The sequence below is a fragment of the Guyanagaster necrorhizus genome (genome assembly GCF_019112545.1).
Source record: "Guyanagaster necrorhizus MCA 3950 unplaced genomic scaffold BT62scaffold_23, whole genome shotgun sequence".
NCBI lineage: Eukaryota > Fungi > Basidiomycota > Agaricomycetes > Agaricales > Physalacriaceae > Guyanagaster > Guyanagaster necrorhizus.
The window spans coordinates 562,386-582,343 of NW_025064902.1; the positions used below are offsets into that span (position 1 = coordinate 562,386).

The following is a 19,958-nucleotide window of genomic DNA, read 5'->3' on the forward strand; positions in this document are numbered from 1 at the left end:
AACGTAGAGAAGGAGATGGGGGAAAGAACGATCAGGACCTGTGAAAAGGAGAAACGCTAGAAGCGGTGATCGGGATTCGAGAAAAGGGTGCATCACACGAAACTACTGAATATCAACTGAGGAGATTGAACGCTGCTGGCGCATGAAGACAGCGATCTTCATGGCGTCGTATGCCTATGTACCTGTTTGTTACGAGGAGATCGTAGTAAGTCTTCGTCTCCGCTCTTATCGATGATACTAAGCCGTTTATTCATCGAAAAGATGGAGCTCCAGCATCGGATCGTCACCTTGACTAGTGGGGCAATCACGAGAAGAGTGTGAGCGTTCACATCAGACCGTTAACCCGTGCATCCGCTCACCATCCTTAATGAAACACGACTTCTATGGCTCTCACGTTTGAACTCTCAGCGGTGGAATAACGTTACAGTATCTCGTTGAAACCCGTATCAAGAGCCCTAGGCGACGTGGAGAGGACCCCCAAGGAGTGCATTCGAAGCGTTCTGATCATAGTCGGTCAGTGTACCTTACGTGCGAAGAATGTTAAAGCTGATTGTTTCGTAGTGAAAAGATAGCATCGTCGGCACTCATTCCATCAATGTAGATGCATCTGAGTGAGGTCCCTAGCGTGGAAATTTTGTTTTCGTTTTTGTCACTGCTTCCTGCTGTCGTGGGGTTTCGTGCAACACGTAGATTTCTCTTTTTAAGCGCGCGCCAAAGTATCTCCATGAGTAGATATTCTTATTAACTTTCAGCAAGGAACGACCGCTCGGATCATAGGACACTGGGCAAGAGTATGAGTATGTTCCTCTTTCGCTCGGTATATTGTTCACCTGCATTCTCCGTGCAGGACTGGGAACGCCGGCCATCAGATCTCAGCAAGTCAAAGAAGATCTGAGCTCAGACATCAGGGATTTTCAGCTGCGCTGTTGGATAAATCAAGGCCCAAACCATCTTCGAGCCAAATCCCGTCATCACCACCAAGACGTGCATATTTATTACTCGATTTACGTAGGTTCAATTTCTATCGTGTCTACGAAAGATTCAGTGCTCATTTTTCCTCAGCCAGTCTCAAACCCTGCTGACATCGCAATGTAAGTGTCCGATTCATAAGCTTAGGACAAAGTATGCCGGTCCTTGCCTTTGTAACCGTACGTCGGCCAAAAAGGTGATCACTACAATCTCCAGGATCCCCGATACACTTCACGTTGCGATAAGCACTCATGCCTTGTATTTCTATCTGATCGAATCGTTTGGAAATTATCTTCCCCTCTTCGAGATCATTTGGTACGCACAACTCTCATCTACCATAACTCTAGGTTCATCTGAGTTCGCACCTCGCTGGCAGGAGTTTTAAGGTGTGCCTATTTCCACCCTTCATCTATTATATGAATGTCCGAAATTCCTTCCGTCCTTAGTTGCAGCTCCTAATCAAAGTATGTGAATTTGGTACGATTTTGCACTCCTTCTCTAATTATTAACCAGATTTTAATCGTTGTTGGCGTCCAAGCGTGTGCTCCTCAACTGACTCTCGAATGATCAGAGACTCAACCATCAGTGCTACAGCTTATACGCCGTCAGAGTATTAAAATCTTAGTCTCTGCCGACATTAAAATAAATGAACCCTGACTGTTGGTCTCCTAATAATTGGTCGTAATTTCCATACGGTGCTGCCATGGTTCATTGTACGTACTCTTCTTGCTCGTTCATAACTCTTCCAGACTCCGCCCGCAGTTTCTTGCTGTCGCCGCTTCCTTAGGTGAGACCTCTTTTGTCCTAAATAACCGAACTTGAAGACCTGAATGAGATTTCCAAGGCGCCGGAATCGGTGAGCAATGAGCATCGATTTTGTATATACAGTTCTGACTCGCAGATACGTTTCTAGATATTTTTTATGATACGTATGCAGCACGCCTCTTTATGGTGGCCGTCTCCCATGCTAACTTTGCCACAGATATACCCCATCAAGCTTTCTGGACATCTCAAACATCAGCGTAGGCTTCGGTAGCCGTATACTAAACGTATGGCCACACTAATGCTTCGCAGATATCTATTTATGTAGTCTTCTCTACATTCGCAGGAGCGGACTTCTTCATCGCCGGTACAATGTGCTACTACTTGCACAAAGGCGTGACGGGCTTCTCCAGGTGTGTTGCCTCTTCCATCCTTCATGAATGCAGATAAAACCATTCCCGGATGATCGCAAAGAGAGTCGAAGAATATTGCATTCCCGAAGATTAGGACGTTGCTCTATGGGCTGTTATCTCGTGCTGCGCACTCGTCTACTTGACAATGTTTTTGCCAAAGCGTGTGGGAGGACAAAGACAGGAGAGGCGCGTCTGAGGTGCGCAACAAAGACAAGTCCGGGTGCCACCATTCATCGTCTGGCTTTGTCCCTCTGCGCAGACCTACTTAAAAGCAACCTGGACTATGATCACCATCCACTGCATCCATTCCCGCTTCTCCTTCCGTGATGAATGGACTAGGCTATCTTACTTCTTACCAATCTGGTGCGAGCCAGCTTGTCCCTGCGAATGCCTCGATATCTTTCACGAATCATTCGGCACCAGCATATGGAGCAGCCATGAATGTTCAGATTCATCGCAGAATGCAAGATTTCAGTGGGATTCAAATGCCTACTCCATCTATGCCTCCCGAAACACCTTCAACCTCATGGTCGCCTTCAGGCTGGAGCGCGCCATCGGGACAAACCAGCCGCCCATGCCACCGTGGCCATGGAAGGTGCAGGTGGCAATTCTCCTACCCTATCTGAATGATGATCGCTGACCGCGAAGAATCACCGTTCCAACCGCAATTGCAAGGATCTTGGTCAGTGCCACTTCACCGAGTCCAAGTTAGAGCTCATCCTTTCACAGCCCGCGTGCACGGAAACTCAGCATATATCAGAAAGAGACGTTCCTGGTATCGCAGAACGGTCCCGAAGTGAGCTTCCTAAAGACGTTCGAGAGCCCGCTGTATCAGTTCAGCCGGAACGATGCGAAGCGGAGGCGACTTTTCCTCAGGTGCGAGCCCTGGGTTGATCCGGACAGGATCGAACAGGACAAAGTGGTGTGTTTGGGATGCGGGTGTGATATCTCTCTTGGGAATGCTGAGTATAATCCGGGTAACTGGATGCGCCACCGGGATTGATGTGTTGGTATCGAGAACGCGATTTTGAGTTTTGTCCTGGATGCTTGGGAAATTCGGACTGCGAATTCTTCTGTGGGGAGACCGTGATGCTCTCAGTCTAAATACTATGTATTTTTGACCTGCGGAGCTGTTACTGTTAACGAACAAAAGAGCCGTCGCAGTGTGAATGCGGCATGTACCGTTCTTGGCTGCACCGTTCGCCTTGTGTCAGGCCTCGCATGAGCATGCGCTGATCATGACAACTCCATCGAAATCGCCCTGTGCCGTTACGGATGCGAGTTCATTGATATTCGTGAGCACGGTTTCGATCACTGGAATCGAGAAAGGCGTGTAGCTTGCTGCAGTAAATATGGTTCCATACAGATCCTGGCCACTATCGGAGGATGGCGTAGGTTCGCGAAGGAGGAGAACGTTTGCCCCGGACGTCATCGCGGTCAGCGACACAAAGGGTAATGTGACCCTTGAAATTCAATGGCATGTTTTTCTTTTATCTTCCTCTAAGCTTTTGTTGAAGGTATTATTCAGAAGGTCGACCACCACTGGAAAGAGGCCTTTGCAGGGCCCAGTGATCTGGATGTAGTTGGTATCATTAATGAAAATTTCAATATTTCTTCCTGACGTCGGATTCACAAGAGTATAAAGGTGTGTAACCCATGATCCTTTGCGAAGGAGTGACAGGATCTCCACGTTGCAGATATCGGTATTCCTAGAGGCTACAACATGTAGGATAATATAAATGTGCCAGCAGAGAAGATGGAGAAAAGGAATCTTTGAAGAGTCTCCAGAGTGACTTGTACCAAATTATATTGGCGACGGGTACCACGAGGACACTAGAATACAAGAGTAAATAATGGCGGCGCAAAGAGGAAGCAGATTGCAAAAGAGATTGACAGCAAAGCAAGCCTCTAGTCGGAGTTGCTGTCAGATTCGTCACATTTACAAATGTAGGTAATTAAGGGTATCACCATCATCTTATCCTACTAGCAGTGATCTGTGTGATGCACTGGTAATTTTTGGTTGAAGATATAAGTGATCACTGTGCAGAAATAGATATCCTTGCAGCTTGCACGTAAAATAAGAGGTTGACTCGACACTGTAGAACCACGCCTGCGACATCACGAGAGCGCATCCAACAAGACTCGAACACATAGCATGCTCGCAAAACCAACTCGATTAGCGCTGGAATTTGTTGGAAATCCTCGGTAATGCGCAGGGTAGACTCCAGGCTGGTAAGGCCAGAAGGTATGAACTCATTTTTCTACAGCTCCTACAGAGCTTGTATTTATACTCTCCAGACTTATATCTAGAATTTACTACAACTTTCTCTTTCTCTCGGGCTTACTCATCAACTCTCGGCATGATGCCGGATTGCCCTTTCTAGAACTTTCCAGCAAAATCCCAACACAAACAAACAAACACAGGCAACAAAAACACCAGAAAAAGATATGACCAAACACTTAACAACAACACCAAACTAACAGACAGCTATGGGCTTACTGTGCAACGTCATGAGCAAAGACTGTTGGAATTTTGCTGGAAAGCTCTAGAAAGAGCAATCCGGCATCATGCCGAGAGCTGATGAGTAAGCCCGAGAGAAAGAGAAAGTTGTAGTAAATTCTAGATATAAGTCTGGAGAGTATAAATACAAGCTCTGTAGGAGCTGTAGAAAAATGAGTTCATACCTTCCGGCCTTACCAGCCTGGAGTCTACCCTGTGCATTACCGAGGATTTCCAACAGTGAGGGTCACAGTTCAGCAGTGATTATGGTTGAAGGCATCATCGACCAGTAATTGACAACTCATAATCGCAGAACCGACTCCGGAATTGGTTCTGCAGTTGCAGTCGACGATGGTTATTCCCCCGATTATCGCCCCATAATCGACGAATCCTGATCCTCCCGATTATTGGTTCTGACGGCGTCTAGCATGCTGTTCACACGAGTACCTCGCAACAGCCCGTAGAATTCAATCTCCGAGCTGCAACACCTGCCTGCCTCGATGCAAATACACCTTGATTCTGCAATCCCTTGACTGCAATCTAGAAATTGGGAAATAGTATGTATTGTTAATTTATTTCGTTTCGAGTACTCAGTACAACGACTTTAGTACCATCGAGAATTATTGGCCTACTTTTCAGCGGCGTCAACAGGATTTGGAATCGCTTGTGCTCCGCTTTTTTGACTGCACAGACAATGACGGATCCATATCCCGGTGTAATATCTGATTCTGACCAGAATGCCAACATAATTCCGCCTTTAGAGTCTCAAGGGGTGATACCTCATGGCAGTTCTACTGCAGAAGGTGATGGCCCTGTTCTGGAGGTAACGACACACTCACCGCCTGATCTGAGCAGTGCAGAAACAGCTCCAGAACCCCTGAGCTGGTTTGCTGAGGCTGGTTCTTTATTCCCAAAGCCTCAGGCCCAGGAGGTAAGCCGGTTAGCAACCAAATAGAGAAGAGTTTGTTAACATGTTTTCAGGACCTCACTTTCCCTATAGCCACCATTTCTGCCTTCACTGAAATGGGCCAAGAGGAGTCATCAATCAAAGTTCCATTGCAACGATCCTATGCCGGTCGAAAGCCCATAATATCATCCTCCCTCGCCAACACTCCATGCGCCACCCTCGGTGTTATGGGCCTCTTAGATCAACTGAACACCACCCTCAGAACATCACATACCCTGGACACACCATTCATCTCCTCCACTCTCGAAGACTGCATCAAGAACAACTACGACTTTGGCACTGTATATGGCCGTCTCCGCGCGGTATGGGGCATCAAAGGCCGGAATACCATCCAAGATGAGATACGTTCACGCGAAGCTTGGGACCAGAAGAGGCGACGAAATGCACTTGTCGGTAACCGGATTGTCGAACCGAATTTGGAACCTCGACGGGTCTGGGATCTATACGCTAATCGGGTGATACCATGGTGGAGCAGCGACGCGTCTCTACCCGTGATCTCGTTAACTGTGAACGTTCGTCCAGTATCGCATGCGTGGATGGACGCGAAAGATCGCGTCGACGTCTGGACGCCTATCAATGGGGAGGAATGGCCCGTACCCATCCCAAAAGATGCCAACCTTGACCTCATCCGCATCGAGATGCTGAATCTGGGAGCGGAATACACATGGTTGGATGTCCTCTGTTTGAGACAGGAGGGTGGGCCAAGCGAGCACCTGCGTGCAGAAGAGTGGAAGCTCGATGTGCCCACTATCGGACGTGTGTATGCATATGCCACAGTCATGGTCTACCTGAGTGGGCTGGGGCAGCCTTTTACTTTGAAGGACGGTGACTTGGACAGTGATCGCTGTTGGTTTAGACGCGCGTGGACACTACAGGAGATTGGCAACCACAGGATCATTGTTGGGGATACACCTGATGGCCCACTGCATGCGAAACCAATAGACAAGGGTGGGAACTATGATACTGAGATATTGACTAGGTTTCACAAGCAGCTGTGGTCCATCAGCACTGTCTATCATAGGAATCAGTGGCTGTCACTCTTCCCCAAGATGTTTGAGGTCCTGTCAGAGATGCACGACCGGGTATCCACCAATCCTGTGGACAAAGTTGCAGGACTGGCATTCCCTCTGCTCCCCAGGGCGATACCGGCATACCGAGAGAGCGAATCTCTCGAAGATGCATGGATGGAATTGGTGAATGCAATGACTGTGTGGAATCGGGGTAAGCTGTTCTTGTGGTATCCTGAACCAGGAGATACAGGCATGAAGTGGAGACCATCATGGGACCAGGTCATGAAGAGGCCTCTGCCTGTGGATGACTACTCCTGGATGACAGTTGATTGGGATGGGGAGACAAATGATAGCTGGTTTGGAGGATACTGCATTGAAAAGGGGTTTGTGCAAGGGTTGGCCATGGAAAGTGTGAAAGAGGTTGAGCGATGTGGCGAGCTGATCATTAAAGATGCCAATGGGGCAGAACATTCATTTCACATCATTGCACGCCACAAGTTCCCAATACGTGAAGACATGTACACATTGCTTGGTATAACTCCAAAGCCTCTCCAACATTATGGACAGAAGCAATATTTGGTCATTGGGCAAAGACTGTCTGACGAAAAGTTTGAGAAAGTGTCTGTGTTCGAAATGGCCGGTGAAGAAGCACAGAGGCTGAGGCATCTGGGCATTACTAAATGGTGTCGGAACATTCTTATCTGAGGTGAGTACATATTTTGTGGTTGTTCTAGATTAGTACTGTTTCTCACCTTGAGTATACATCAGCCCATTCATAGTTCACTGCACATATATGATGGTACATCCCATCCATTGAGATACTCACAAATGAAATATAATTAGCATTCTCCACCATTTGCATGCTTTTGCTGCGCACCAATGAAAACTGATTTCACTACTCTTCCTGCTCTTGCTAACTGATATGCAGAAACGGCGTATTTGCGTTTTGAATGGAGAGGAGGTGTGCAGAAATTAGTGATGATAGTAAGAAGCCAGGCTTATGGTGTTGATCCCTACCATCATAACAGCGACTCTCCCCCATCATTTCTTTGAGTTTCCTTCATCATGGTCCAATGTCAACCACTATCTATGACCAGGTCAATGACTCGAAGACATCTGGCAAAATCAGGACACTTTGGGTGGGGATTGTTGTCGCCTGGTCGAAATGGGACTGGGTACTTGCAGCAGCCACAAGGCAAGTATCATGGCCTTGACCACTGACCAGTACTTCACCTGCTCAATTGCAGGTAGTAGCGACGCACTTGGTTTCTCTTGCTCTCCTCGGAAATTAAAATGACAGACACAAGCCCGGAAGGAGCCAGCCTCTACCAATGGAAGGCTTACGCAAAATTGAGACGGAGCGACTCGTAGAATTTGCGATTTGTCTGAGCCGACTTTGGAATCTTCCCGCAGGCTGTACTCAGGACGAGGCGCTGTGTCAGCATCTGTATTGTTCCCTTCTTGGTCCATTTCTGGCTAGGATACAAGACGTAGCCCTCATCTGTAGGGGATTCGATGGTATGACGCGCAGCTCAAAGTATTTTAGTTTGCCCGCGTGACTCTGAACAGGGCTCACAAGTTGGAGTGCATCTTCTTGCTTGTTGATCGATGATACATATAAAATCTTGCTCTCCATATTTGAGGGAATTGGAGTTCAACCGTTATGATGCACCTGAGAAACGCTGAGATTTCGTGATAAGCCATATGGTTTCTAATATATATTTTACTTATGTCAATGGCTGTAGCTACCTTTACAACAAGGACTCTGTAACCTTCATCGCCTTGAAAAACTCCGTTTAAATCTGGAAAAGATCCCATCACTATTAAACCCGAAAAATTTGCATATGTTCTGCGAGGATATTATTACTGAAGAATGGAACTTCACTATGGCATGCAGTAAGTGTGAAGCATAATGGGCGTACACGACAGCCTCACCATATCTTGAATTATCCTCCGCAGAAATTGAAACCTCAAATAGAAGCAGCTGGCAATCTTCAATGTATGCAGCTGTATCGTCATCCTCAGCGAATGTAGACGTTGGAGAACTCATCCACTAACGTTTAGCATCTCGTTCTTCGTCTGAGAAATTAGGCTACTGCTGCATGGTGAGCAGACTCTTGCCACCATGGATACCAGCATAGCCAGCCAGTAGAAGGCAGTCCTCATCTTCAGTGTCGGAATCGTGCTTGGTATTGGGGCAGAAAGTGGGCGATGTCCTAGGTGATGGTCAATGTTTAAGGGTCACATTACCCTTTGTGTCGCTGACCGCGATGACGTCCGGGGCAAACGTTCTCCTCCTTCGCGAACCTACGCCATCCTCCGATAGTGGCCAGGATCTGTATGGAACCATATTTACTGCAGCAAGCTACACGCCTTTCTCGATTCCAGTGATCGAAACCGTGCTCACGAATATCAATGAACTCGCATCCGTAACGGCACAGGGCGATTTCGATGGAGTTGTCATGATCAGCGCATGCTCATGCGAGGCCTGACACAAGGCGAACGGTGCAGCCAAGAACGGTACATGCCGCATTCACACTGCGACGGCTCTTTTGTTCGTTAACAGTAACAGCTCCGCAGGTCAAAAATACATAGTATTTAGACTGAGAGCATCACGGTCTCCCCACAGAAGAATTCGCAGTCCGAATTTCCCAAGCATCCAGGACAAAACTCAAAATCGCGTTCTCGATACCAACACATCAATCCCGGTGGCGCATCCAGTTACCCGGATTATACTCAGCATTCCCAAGAGAGATATCACACCCGCATCCCAAACACACCACTTTGTCCTGTTCGATCCTGTCCGGATCAACCCAGGGCTCGCACCTGAGGAAAAGTCGCCTCCGCTTCGCATCGTTCCGGCTGAACTGATACAGCGGGCTCTCGAACGTCTTTAGGAAGCTCACTTCGGGACCGTTCTGCGATACCAGGAACGTCTCTTTCTGATATATGCTGAGTTTCCGTGCACGCGGGCTGTGAAAGGATGAGCTCTAACTTGGACTCGGTGAAGTGGCACTGACCAAGATCCTTGCAATTGCGGTTGGAACGGTGATTCTTCGCGGTCAGCGATCATCATTCAGATAGGGTAGGAGAATTGCCACCTGCACCTTCCATGGCCACGGTGGCATGGGCGGCTGGTTTGTCCCGATGGCGCGCTCCAGCCTGAAGGCGACCATGAGGTTGAAGGTGTTTCGGGAGGCATAGATGGAGTAGGCATTTGAATCCCACTGAAATCTTGCATTCTGCGATGAATCTGAACATTCATGGCTGCTCCATATGCTGGTGCCGAATGATTCGTGAAAGATATCGAGGCATTCGCAGGGACAAGCTGGCTCGCACCAGATTGGTAAGAAGTAAGATAGCCTAGTCCATTCATCACGGAAGGAGAAGCGGGAATGGATGCAGTGGATGGTGATCATAGTCCAGGTTGCTTTTAAGTAGGTCTGCGCAGAGGGACAAAGCCAGACGATGAATGGTGGCACCCGGACTTGTCTTTGTTGCGCACCTCAGACGCGCCTCTCCTGTCTTTGTCCTCCCACACGCTTTGGCAAAAACATTGTCAAGTAGACGAGTGCGCAGCACGAGATAACAGCCCATAGAGCAACGTCCTAATCTTCGGGAATGCAATATTCTTCGACTCTCTTTGCGATCATCCGGGAATGGTTTTATCTGCATTCATGAGGGATGCGACCCTCGATGTTCGTCATCGGCCATAATGGTGCCAATGGCGGTGAGAATTGGCATGGTCGGATGTAAAACGAGCACTGCTGACAGGGAGAGGATACTCTCCGCAAGGAAGGTGATTGATATCTTCGTGAGCTCTCTGTTTGATTAAGAGACGGTGGGAGAATACGAGACGTCGTATGCTCGTTGCCGAGTACAGAGACCGGTTTTGAGCCCGAGGACGAGAACAGCCTGGTATGGCTGCGGATGCACCCTGGAACGTTAGACGCAGTATCGATGTCCATGTCGAACTGCCTACTGCACGATTGAATTGGAGGTGGGAAGACAGTCAATGGCATCGTGAAGCATGTTAACTGCTGCCAGTCGAGAAGGAAGATGCCATTGTAGTTGGGGTCCAAAGAGCGTGACACGATATCCTGTAGATCAGATTGGGAATGGCGGCGGCGAAAGGGGTGTGAGTCGGAGAGACCGTTATTTTGTTCATGTGGCCGTGACATATCGCGTCTGTCACAGCGATACGGACGCAGACCGGCAGGAGAGTTTCCTGGGTACATGTAACTTGAAAAAGGTTCCGTTGGTCGTAAAACGACAGAGAGAGCGGGATGTCGTTTTGGTAAGCGGCAGAAAATATTGGTTGACAGCGAGACAATAGACAATTCCTTGGGGCTGAAGATACCTTGCCAAGTTTGAGAAGATGGGTGTGCCGAAGAGAAAGAGCAGACTCACTAGTTTTATTTCGAGGGAATGCATCTGGAAGGTTCGTATGACGGTCGACTCATTCTCACAAGCACATAGACCTTACCCTTCACGACGATAAGATATCCAGAAAGCTGAGTCAACTATGTTCTGGCATTGGCGAAATCCCTCGGAGCTGCCGCCATGCTACTACAGACGTCATTTATTCCCACAAATGTGACATGTAAGAGGGAGAGGCTACACGGTGAACTGTTCATGTCTTCTCCCTATCCACAATCGCAGAGAAGAGAAGAGGTAGAGTAATATCCGAATGTCATACAGATGGGTGAAGGTCGTAATGAGAAATTTATGCTTGTAGCTGCTGGCCTGTGACTGAATGATAAAACATTCTCTACAGATGTTTAAGTTAAAGCGGTGTGGAAGGAAACCTGACACACACCTTCGCAGAAGCACCATGGGAGCGTTGGCACGGTCCGGTTCCTCCGAGATCACGTGTTACGTTGCCGTAGATTCCCGCTTGTCCATAGCTACACCGAGACTATTACCAGCCATTCCCGATTCCCTCTCTTGGACCTAACGATACAGTTCCAACGACTCGGACAATTAGCTTCAGAAGCATACCTATCCAAACATTTAGTAGCATAAGAAATACTCACTGAAATGACTATATACCAGACAGATAATAATGTGTCTGTTGCATCAAGACATTATTGCCATTGAAACATGCCTCAGATATAACAGAACTGAATCATACATGCCTGCAGAGCCAAGATTTTTTCTATACAGTATTTAAGCATATAGTTTACACCCTGTAACCCTAGTCTTGAGCTAAGATTCAATATAAATAACTAAACTCTCTGGCTCTTAGTGTCTTGCCTGTTCTAATGGGCCTTGTACTAATACCTTCAATTCCCCTTATTCACTTATATCTTTCCCTTTTCCCTTTTGCTTTTTCTTCAGTTAGAGTCAGACTCCAGTGGCAGCAGTCTTGTTATTATTTGATTATCATCTGACATTTAGCTTGAGACTTCTTATGCTCTGGTCCAACAACTCTTAGCCTAGGATGACCACATGAAATTTTCAATGTACAACTACATCTTCTTCTCTGCAGGGCATTGACATAGGATTTTCTGAAATAGAAAGAGCTCATTCAAATGCTGGCACCGAAGATATGACATTTACTTGATAAATCCAATAATGCTGTCCTACCCAAATAACTACCCTCGGATGACTGAAAGGACATTCCTACCATTTGTCGACATGTTTTTAATCTTGTTTATACATATACGAATTTGCTCCTGCAGTCGATTTGCTTTGTGCCCTGGCTGATAGTGCCATGTTACGCATTATATCCGAGTCGATCGATCTCCTTCGAAAGAGCGGGACTTGCTAAAAGCGGGTCTAGCATATTTTATATGCCAAAAATACCCAATGCCCGCCATTCAATATCTGGCCTATGATTTGTAGTGATGTCCAGGCTGGGTGAGGCTGGTTTTTTGGGGCTTTGGAGGGACAGGTAGTGACAAAGTATGAGCCCGTGCCTTGAGCCCGCCAAAGCCTGCTCGCGTCAGGGCCGGGCTTGGGTAGTTGATCGAGCTTTTAGTGTCCATGAACACGAGATGAGGTGTAGAAATCATGTCGTCTCCATGTTATGCTTTGCTCTAAATCACCATATTGATGCTTTAACAGAATAATTGTATCTTATTCACCTTCTACAAAACTGGTATTACAATGCTACCATAACTGACCAGGACTTGGGCTTTGCATAGTTTGAGACCGAGCCTTCAGGCCCCCCAAGCTCGCCGGGTGCTTTTCAGGGCTGGGTTATGCTGGGTCAGGCCGGATTGCCGGCCTTGAGCCTGACCCGGACATCACTATTGATTTGTGGTTCTGCGCTATTCAACTCGAGTTGCGTCCGTTGTCAGGCTGGTTCCTTTGCCGATACATCCTAAGAGCCACTATGTTTCTTCATTTTCCTTGTGTACAGAATTGTAGTGACTTTATTCATTCTCAAGTTCGGCAGTATTTAGTTACAACATCTAATGGTACAGTGGCGAAAAAATAACGAATGAAAATTCATTTTTAACATGATCACGCCTTCGTAAATTCTTTCGTGAAGTCATCCATGGCATCCAAAGTGCTCAAGAAATGCTTGAACTCGAGCTTCTCTCCACGACCCACAGCCAACGACTGTGCGGTCCTCGCCGCATTCTTGATCTGTCTACCGTTCACGTCTCGCTTCGCCAGTTCCTGGATCTGCTCCGGCGTGATATCCGCCGACGCCCCCACTTTGGCAATGAACGCTGACCAGACCTGTATCTTGGACTCGACGGGCAGTTCATGGAAGTGCAGTGCGACGTGGATACGCGACAGGAAGGCCTCATCGAATGCCTTGACACGATTGGTGGTCAGGAAGAGGATGCCACGGTAGTATTCGACGTGACGCAAGCTGAAAAATTACAGTCAGACTGCGGTAGAAGAACGACAGGTGACAGCGCTTACAAGACAGCGACCATGGCATTCCGTACGAGATCATGGAGAGAACGTTGCTCGAGGAAGACATCGGCCTCGTCGATCAGAACAATGGCTTTCCACGTTGTAGCGACCTCAAACACGCGTTCGAGAGCCATATCGAGGCTGTTCGCATCCGTACCCAAATCGCCAGCACCGACAAGGTACAGGGGTCTCTTGACATGTTCGCTGGTTGCTTCAGCAGAGAAGGTTTTACCTGACAGGGAGCACGATTAGACGAACACAACAACTAGTGATTAGCACAGACGAACTGACCAACTCCTGGGGGACCAAACAGGTTGATAACGAGACCATGACCTTTGCCCTTGATGAAGTCATCGAACCCGAGTTCGCGATGGTGTGCCTCCACGAGGGACTGCAAGAGGTCCTTGCGATCCGTCGGAAGAACAAGATTGGCAAAAGCGTCCTTGTTCCATTCTACGTCCGAGATCTTCTCGACGTCGAATTCCACTGTGCCGGATCAGCTTGAGCACACAAGCTAAGAGAGACTGCTTACACCAAAGTTTATCGGAAAGACTAAATCCGAAAACCACAGTGGGCGTCACCAAGAGTTCTTCATCTGTCAGCTCGACATCGTTTGTGCTTTCTTCGTCGCGGAGGTGGGAATCCACAAGAACACCTTCAACGATATCATTCAGCATTGACGGGCGATACAAGACATGCTATTGCTTACCATTAGCATATTGGTGAGGCACCGGCTCTTCATCTATAGTGTTTCCGTATTCATTCACCTGTGGCTTATCCGACTTGGGTACAGGGGTAGGATATTTGTAGTTGGCATTGAAACGTCGGAAGGAAGCTGAGTGACATTAATTGACAGTTAAGCAGGGTCGTGAACAAATTATCGTCCTACCCCGATCAACCATGATCCTTCCCTTGACCTAGATACAGTATAACGTCAGAACACAATTGGCTACGTCCATAGAAGACTCGGAGACGAAAGGACGAACATTGTGCCTCAACAGTCTATTGCTTCCGCATTTCAACGCCGCGATGCCATTGAACTGCTTGTGATGAATCCCCCGAAGATCAGACCATTTCTTGCCTCGCTGCATCACCGTCTCCTTCAGCTTCGCAGAGTCGGGATGGAACCTAACAGGGTAGGCATCCAGCGAATCAATCTTCACTGTACCTTTGAAAAACTTGATGAGAATTTGCGTAGTAACCTTCGATACCCCCACGGTCTGGGTGAGAGGCCGGTCTATAAGATCTATGCTCTCGCAGCTCAGCTGGTAGCACTTCATACCCTCCACGTTCATGTGCATAACAGACTCCAGCTTGAACAGGCGCGGTGCGCCAGTAATAGCGCAACGCGTGACGAGGATTGAACGTGGGACAAGGATGGAGTAGAGGAGGTCCCAGGTCATCTCGCCATGGGATTTCAGCTTGTTGATGGTGCGAATAGTATTCTTATAGTCGGAACTGATGGAGGAGAGAAGGAGGTCAATGGAGGAAAGGACGTATGTGTCGAGCTGGGTCGGAGCCTTCTTGGAGGCAAGATGATCGCGATATTCCTTGAACTCGTCGAGGAACGTTAAGAAGACTTCGGGATCAAGCTATAGACAGGAACTTATATCTGATGGTCGTATAGGACCGGAGAAAGCACGTACCTCCAAAGGATCAGAGTTCCAAGAGATTCCAGGCCACGATTGAATGACGTCCTTGCAAGCTTTCAAGATGTACTCGCTTTTGATGACAACCTTGAAGGTCGGTTCCACCAAAGCAACCAGCTCTTCACGGATCGGGAGCGTACGCACGATGCTTAAAGGGTAATTATATGAGTCAAGACACCATGAACATTACAGTGAACATACACAAAGCTGAAATCCTTCCAAGGGTCATTGTCTCCTGACCGCAACAGTGGAAGACCTTCGACGACAACCTTCGAGCTCGTGTTCTGTATAATCAAAAACAAGCACATCAACTCGCCGTCCCCCCAAGGTCATGATAGAACACTCTATACCCGATACTTCCAGCTTTTCGACCACCGACTATAGTAATGGTCGACGCGCTTAACCTTCAATGTGGGCGGCGTCAAACGCTCGTCGTCCTCCTTGATAGTTGAGACCTTCGACTCGGTCTCGATGTCCCTCGATGACTCTTCGGACGCCTTCATCAAAGAGGAGAATCGGCGATGCATGATCACGGAGGAGTATGAGGAGTGGGGAGACAAACTCTAAGTGCCTGATAACAGCTCCCTTTATATTTGAATACACGCGGGAGCGTACTAGGCTCATTATGACTCCTACTTGATAGGAAAGGGTTCAATGCGGTGCATCATTATGATTAGGAGAAACCTACAATTACGTCCGAATGACATGAATCAGATAGTGCCGCTTTGTCCAATGGCAAGACTCAAAGAGAGCGCTTAGCTCTCGTCAAGTGATGATCGAATTACAGAATGTTAGTGATCGATGTCATATGGGACTGTGCTCATCCCGAGAAGGCCTCATATCATGTCTTCCGCGCTTACATATGAGGATGTCGAAGCCCAGATGCACGGGGTGGAGACGTGTACTGATAGCTCCAGAAGAACAGCCAATATCTTCCGGCTAGTTTTCCTGCAGAAGAGATGAGAATGTGGATATTTTGCCTGGCAGAAACCACTCATGTACAATCACCAAAGGAGAATTCCCTTGAGTCGTGCCCAAGGGAAGGATAATCGGAAAAGATCATAATCAATGCCCCCAAGTGAGATGCATATCATAGGGCCAGGCAAGTAGCGGTTGCTACTCAAAAATGGCGATGTTTCTCCGAACCTGGCGCTAGGTTTATTACATTCAGCATCATCTCGCCGCCAAAAAAAATTTCGCTTCTGACTGTTCCGTAACGCCTAGTTAGAGCCATTGACTAGCAAAGGCTTCAGATGGGACAACGCGATCCATTTTGTAAGACGTACATGAGCTCTGCTGGCTTCCACAGAATGTTTCCTTCAGAAATCCTCTCCTTGACAGTAAGCTATTGGTGTCAAAAGGCGATCAGAATCTCTCTCTTCACAATGTCGACGAGAATGTCGATTAGAACGACGGTGTCTATCCTCACTCAGGAGTTCTCAAATGTGCAATTTCTCCTACCATTACAGCATACGAGTGCAAGTCGAACTCTGCGCGTAATGACACGTTGTCGATAGCCAGAACGTTCGTAGTGGTGGTTATTGGTGGTACAGAAAAAGAAGGAAAGGCATTTCGGCAGCTACCGGTGAAGGGAAGTCATCGGCATATCGGGTCCGTCCCGATCTGCCCCTTTCCATCCACCATTTTCTCCCTTAGCTGACGCCTAAAGATGCTGCAGTCTTATATATTCCTTTTCACGCTGAATAATATTCTTGTATTACTGTCTAACAGTTCGGTCAAGAGGCAGGGGCCCTCCTGACTCAGGTATCTGACTATCAATGGATGCCTTATCTAATTCCGGTATCCTAGGGGCGACTGTTTGACGCAGAAATCTGCCGTGGCTTGCTCTGCCCTGAAATTGAACATCATGGATGGAAATTGGAGTAGCTATCGGATGACGAGGCTGCTTCCTCGCTTTCTTTGATGAATTCTCGCTTTTACTGTATCTGTCTTTGATACTTACTTCTGGCGGACATCCCGAAACAAGACAAAGGGTACTCACGATGGTGCGGTTCTGCGTATTTGGTATTCCTAACGAGCGCAAGTACCTCTGAACTATTAATATATTGACGGCTCCCACGATGGGTGTCACCTCCCGTTGATCTGAGCGTCTATTGTGACGTTCCAGGGTTCTTCGACCAGTGATTGACCTTCTTTCGGCACCTTGTCCTCTAATCCATGGAGCCAAGGCACGTATGTTGCACCGTTAGATGAGTGCGACGTTCGCTAATCCACCATGCCAGACTGTTGAATAGAAAGGAGACTAACGGTTGCTCACCTTGTTACCAACTCTCCACCGAGCGAATGTATACCTTCAACAATGTCATTTAGACCCAGACGGGATGCACAAATCATTTCACAGCCTTCCACAGTTCTTACCAGGAGCATGTATCGGAAGACGTGTCTCAAACCCCGCATACCCCTTTCAACGTAACCAGATTCTGAGAATAGCTCCCGCTGAATTACCGGCATCGCGACTTTTGAGACTGACGCGCGCTTCTGCCACCTCTAAACCTTCCGCGGATGCTTATGTGCTTCCTTCTGGATATCGCCTTTGACAGATACTCACAATAGCCCGCCGGAGCGCTTGACTCAGGATGCTCGCTGTTCTTTTCGGATATGAATGCCTCAGGTGCTTTGAGATTGGGTGTCAAGTACGAAATCCTCGCCATACATACAAGTAAAGCCATTCCTCCACACAGTGCTCCCAAACAACAGCTCGAACTGACTACAGATTTCACAGAAGGAAGAGCTAGTATCAGGTTGGCATGAAGGGAGACTTGGAAGTCATTGTAAGCCCTCAGATATCTGGTATCCTGAGTCCTCGTGGGCACGGTGCTTCCAACACGTAATGGTTTGATCAAAGGCGACTCTCCCCAGGTAAGGTTATGATAATTTATATGAATTTAAATAAATGCAAGGCCCTCAACATACATATATCCTGGTTCGGCTGAATGACCCGCGGAGTGACGGTGTAGAACAATCGCATATAGTGCTGGCAAATAACAGCAGCATAAGGTCCAGATGCGTGCAGTCGTGATTTCATTCAACGAGTTACAAAGCTTTTCGAAGAACGTTATGCCCTCGCTAATAGTAGGCCGCAGAGAAGGGTCAAGCTTCGACTCGAGCCATGTCATCGATAAGTGGCAGAGGAAAGTGCAAAGGCGGATGATCATGCTAGCGGTCCGAATCCATCAAGAGACGACAACAAAGGGCATGGGAGAAAGCTCACTATTTCGAAGTCTTTCGAATTATATTGCCCTTACAATAAACGTCCAGAGGAAACGGATTGATCTTGGTGTCGGGGTTCGCATGGATCTCGATAAACTCTGGTGCTGACCTGTCGCCTGCGGCAACGGATGCGTCGAAGGGGAGCTTTTGCCGGTCATAACGTCGGAAAGATCCAAAGTCAGTGAGATAATATCGAGGCCAGGACTTGGTACGAGTAATTGGGCTCGCAAAAAAGTGAATTTTGCGTTCATGTAGGGGCAAACAGGATGAAAGCCTTTTGGATATAGTCTACTCAGTCGAGAGAATGAGAGCGGTGTGTAATGAGTCAGAAAGGTAGGGGCGGGGGCAAAGGAAACCGGCTGTTTGTGGCAGAGCTTTCACCAGTGGTAGATGAGCTCAGCGTCGGTGAAGGGAGTTGTTGAGTGTGTTTGATGCCGCTGGTGTCGCGCGCCTCCTTCTGCAGAGAGGAAAGCTTTGGATGATGTTGAAGTTGTTTTGGGGCACGATACCATTGCGGGAGGGGGGGAGAAGGATCACATGGGGGTTGTGATTCGTCTTCGTGGAATGCTGAAGGTGGTATTGTGATTGATATCGGTAGCGTCGATGTTCGTGGTGGAGGGGCAGTCGGAGGGAGCAGAAATCTGTCGGTGGGTGGCGAGCGAGGCGGTACATCGTCAGGAGGACTGAGTGGCACCAGCGGAGGAGATACGATGTCCTTAGTGACCTTACGGCGTGGTTTGGATGGCTTGTATTGGCGGCGATGGCTCCGTATCTTGGTAAGCGGGTGTTCGACTTGACGGTGCTCAGCGAGTTCGGCGGCATCCACGAAGCGCCGGTATGTCGGCCTACAGTCGAAGCACATCAAGTGCTCGACTTCGGCACTGAAATATGAGTGGTAAGTACAGCTATTATGGAGAAAGGAATATTGGAAGACTCACTGCTTCGCATGGATGTGGGCCTTTAGGTTACTCAGCTGCAGGCTGCTGAAGGGGCAAGCCACCTCAGTAATCAGACATGGGTATTTTCTGTGTCAGAACCGGCATCAGAGAAGAAGAGTGAAATAACTCAGAGATTACTGACTCGATTTCCAAATGATTACCTTCGAGGTGCGTTTTTTCGTGCCGTTGGACGTCGTTCGCCCTTGTGAACTTCTTCTTGCATCCCGGATGCGTGCACTGGTGCACTTTAGGGTTCTTGGCATGAACGCGCTGGAATAAAATCAAGGTAAGAAACATGTGTAAGATGGAAAATAGATCGTCTGACCGCCATTGGAGGGATCCGGAAGCAAGCGGGGGTGAGGGGAAAAGTCGGAGGGTCTTTCTGCAACAATGCAAGTTGAAGAAAGACTTTAAACTTATGTACCTTGTGAACCAGTGCCAGATCGATATTTTCAGCCATGTTCTGCGGAAGACGCCACAAGACTGGTTGAAGAGTAATCAAGATCAGAGTCAAACAGATCCAGTCGGGAACATTGTCTTAGGGGACACGGGTGCTGATGAACCTGTATTTCCATAAAAGGATAGCACTGGAATTTTTTCGTTCCTCTTGCTATAACCCAGCCTATGGATTCCAGTATTTATG

The 19,958-nt window shown here is 47.9% G+C and overlaps 9 protein-coding genes across 9 annotated transcripts; 2 read left to right on the plus strand and 7 right to left on the minus strand.

The window, feature by feature from the left end:
- Positions 1 to 142: 142 nt before the first annotated feature.
- BT62DRAFT_1009268 (uncharacterized protein) lies at positions 143 to 2,784 on the plus strand (the record flags this gene model as incomplete). The annotated part of the gene is made up of 18 exons (XM_043177528.1): positions 143 to 205; positions 262 to 317; positions 409 to 513; positions 562 to 576; positions 625 to 686; positions 753 to 791; positions 848 to 1,008; positions 1,063 to 1,091; positions 1,117 to 1,284; positions 1,346 to 1,355; positions 1,416 to 1,433; positions 1,483 to 1,508; positions 1,719 to 1,756; positions 1,814 to 1,825; positions 1,883 to 1,991; positions 2,060 to 2,144; positions 2,178 to 2,305; positions 2,355 to 2,784. 18 exons carry the CDS (start codon positions 143 to 145, stop codon positions 2,782 to 2,784), a joined length of 1,554 nt encoding a protein of 517 aa, XP_043036954.1.
- A 525-nt stretch (positions 2,785 to 3,309) lies between these two features.
- BT62DRAFT_935077 (uncharacterized protein) lies at positions 3,310 to 3,994 on the minus strand. Its single transcript, XM_043186852.1, has 2 exons — positions 3,673 to 3,994; positions 3,310 to 3,621 (listed from the first exon to the last, which is right to left on the minus strand). The coding sequence occupies exon 2, from the start codon at positions 3,574 to 3,576 to the stop codon at positions 3,355 to 3,357; it is 222 nt and encodes a 73-aa protein (XP_043036955.1). The 5' UTR covers positions 3,577 to 3,621; positions 3,673 to 3,994; the 3' UTR covers positions 3,310 to 3,354.
- Positions 3,995 to 5,112: 1,118 nt separating this feature from the next.
- Positions 5,113 to 7,567, plus strand: BT62DRAFT_332389 (uncharacterized protein). The gene is made up of 4 exons (XM_043180531.1): positions 5,113 to 5,201; positions 5,253 to 5,575; positions 5,626 to 7,327; positions 7,390 to 7,567. Exons 2-3 carry the CDS (start codon positions 5,339 to 5,341, stop codon positions 7,324 to 7,326), a joined length of 1,938 nt encoding a protein of 645 aa, XP_043036956.1. The 5' UTR covers positions 5,113 to 5,201; positions 5,253 to 5,338; the 3' UTR covers position 7,327; positions 7,390 to 7,567.
- A 728-nt stretch (positions 7,568 to 8,295) lies between these two features.
- BT62DRAFT_332456 (uncharacterized protein) lies at positions 8,296 to 8,781 on the minus strand. Its single transcript, XM_043180533.1, has one exon. The coding sequence runs from the start codon at positions 8,669 to 8,671 to the stop codon at positions 8,396 to 8,398; it is 276 nt and encodes a 91-aa protein (XP_043036957.1). The 5' UTR covers positions 8,672 to 8,781; the 3' UTR covers positions 8,296 to 8,395.
- A 774-nt stretch (positions 8,782 to 9,555) lies between these two features.
- BT62DRAFT_332427 (uncharacterized protein) lies at positions 9,556 to 10,163 on the minus strand. Its single transcript, XM_043180532.1, has 2 exons — positions 9,642 to 10,163; positions 9,556 to 9,594 (listed from the first exon to the last, which is right to left on the minus strand). The coding sequence occupies exon 1, from the start codon at positions 10,038 to 10,040 to the stop codon at positions 9,684 to 9,686; it is 357 nt and encodes a 118-aa protein (XP_043036958.1). The 5' UTR covers positions 10,041 to 10,163; the 3' UTR covers positions 9,556 to 9,594; positions 9,642 to 9,683.
- Positions 10,164 to 10,215: 52 nt separating this feature from the next.
- Positions 10,216 to 10,934, minus strand: BT62DRAFT_935082 (uncharacterized protein). Its single transcript, XM_043186853.1, has one exon. The coding sequence runs from the start codon at positions 10,857 to 10,859 to the stop codon at positions 10,287 to 10,289; it is 573 nt and encodes a 190-aa protein (XP_043036959.1). The 5' UTR covers positions 10,860 to 10,934; the 3' UTR covers positions 10,216 to 10,286.
- Positions 10,935 to 13,092: 2,158 nt separating this feature from the next.
- On the minus strand, positions 13,093 to 15,649 carry BT62DRAFT_903233 (P-loop containing nucleoside triphosphate hydrolase protein; the record flags this gene model as incomplete). The annotated part of the gene is made up of 10 exons (XM_043183518.1): positions 13,093 to 13,450; positions 13,504 to 13,729; positions 13,789 to 13,983; positions 14,030 to 14,152; positions 14,207 to 14,332; positions 14,387 to 14,414; positions 14,484 to 15,089; positions 15,144 to 15,294; positions 15,348 to 15,430; positions 15,497 to 15,649. 10 exons carry the CDS (start codon positions 15,647 to 15,649, stop codon positions 13,093 to 13,095), a joined length of 2,049 nt encoding a protein of 682 aa, XP_043036960.1.
- A 2,256-nt stretch (positions 15,650 to 17,905) lies between these two features.
- On the minus strand, positions 17,906 to 18,359 carry BT62DRAFT_332588 (uncharacterized protein). Its single transcript, XM_043180534.1, has one exon. The coding sequence runs from the start codon at positions 18,320 to 18,322 to the stop codon at positions 18,053 to 18,055; it is 270 nt and encodes an 89-aa protein (XP_043036961.1). The 5' UTR covers positions 18,323 to 18,359; the 3' UTR covers positions 17,906 to 18,052.
- A 343-nt stretch (positions 18,360 to 18,702) lies between these two features.
- BT62DRAFT_921947 (uncharacterized protein) lies at positions 18,703 to 19,775 on the minus strand (the record flags this gene model as incomplete). The annotated part of the gene is made up of 5 exons (XM_043184361.1): positions 18,703 to 19,258; positions 19,316 to 19,402; positions 19,458 to 19,585; positions 19,641 to 19,697; positions 19,740 to 19,775. 5 exons carry the CDS (start codon positions 19,773 to 19,775, stop codon positions 18,703 to 18,705), a joined length of 864 nt encoding a protein of 287 aa, XP_043036962.1.
- Positions 19,776 to 19,958: the final 183 nt, after the last annotated feature.

What these genes read in the sequence shown, in the direction of transcription:
- BT62DRAFT_935077 (XM_043186852.1), bottom strand. Translation starts at nt 3,576, where the DNA reads ATGACGTCCGGGGCAAACGTTCTCCTCCTTCGCGAACCTACGCCATCC.
- BT62DRAFT_332389 (XM_043180531.1), top strand. Translation starts at nt 5,339, where the DNA reads ATGACGGATCCATATCCCGGTGTAATATCTGATTCTGACCAGAATGCC. An exon ending in CAAAGCCTCAGGCCCAGGAG is followed by an intron (nt 5,576 to 5,625) that starts GTAAGCCGGTTA and finishes ACATGTTTTCAG; the next exon opens with GACCTCACTTTCCCTATAGC.
- BT62DRAFT_332456 (XM_043180533.1), bottom strand. Translation starts at nt 8,671, where the DNA reads ATGAGTTCTCCAACGTCTACATTCGCTGAGGATGACGATACAGCTGCA.
- BT62DRAFT_332427 (XM_043180532.1), bottom strand. Translation starts at nt 10,040, where the DNA reads ATGATCACCATCCACTGCATCCATTCCCGCTTCTCCTTCCGTGATGAA.
- BT62DRAFT_935082 (XM_043186853.1), bottom strand. Translation starts at nt 10,859, where the DNA reads ATGTACCCAGGAAACTCTCCTGCCGGTCTGCGTCCGTATCGCTGTGAC.
- BT62DRAFT_332588 (XM_043180534.1), bottom strand. Translation starts at nt 18,322, where the DNA reads ATGATCATCCGCCTTTGCACTTTCCTCTGCCACTTATCGATGACATGG.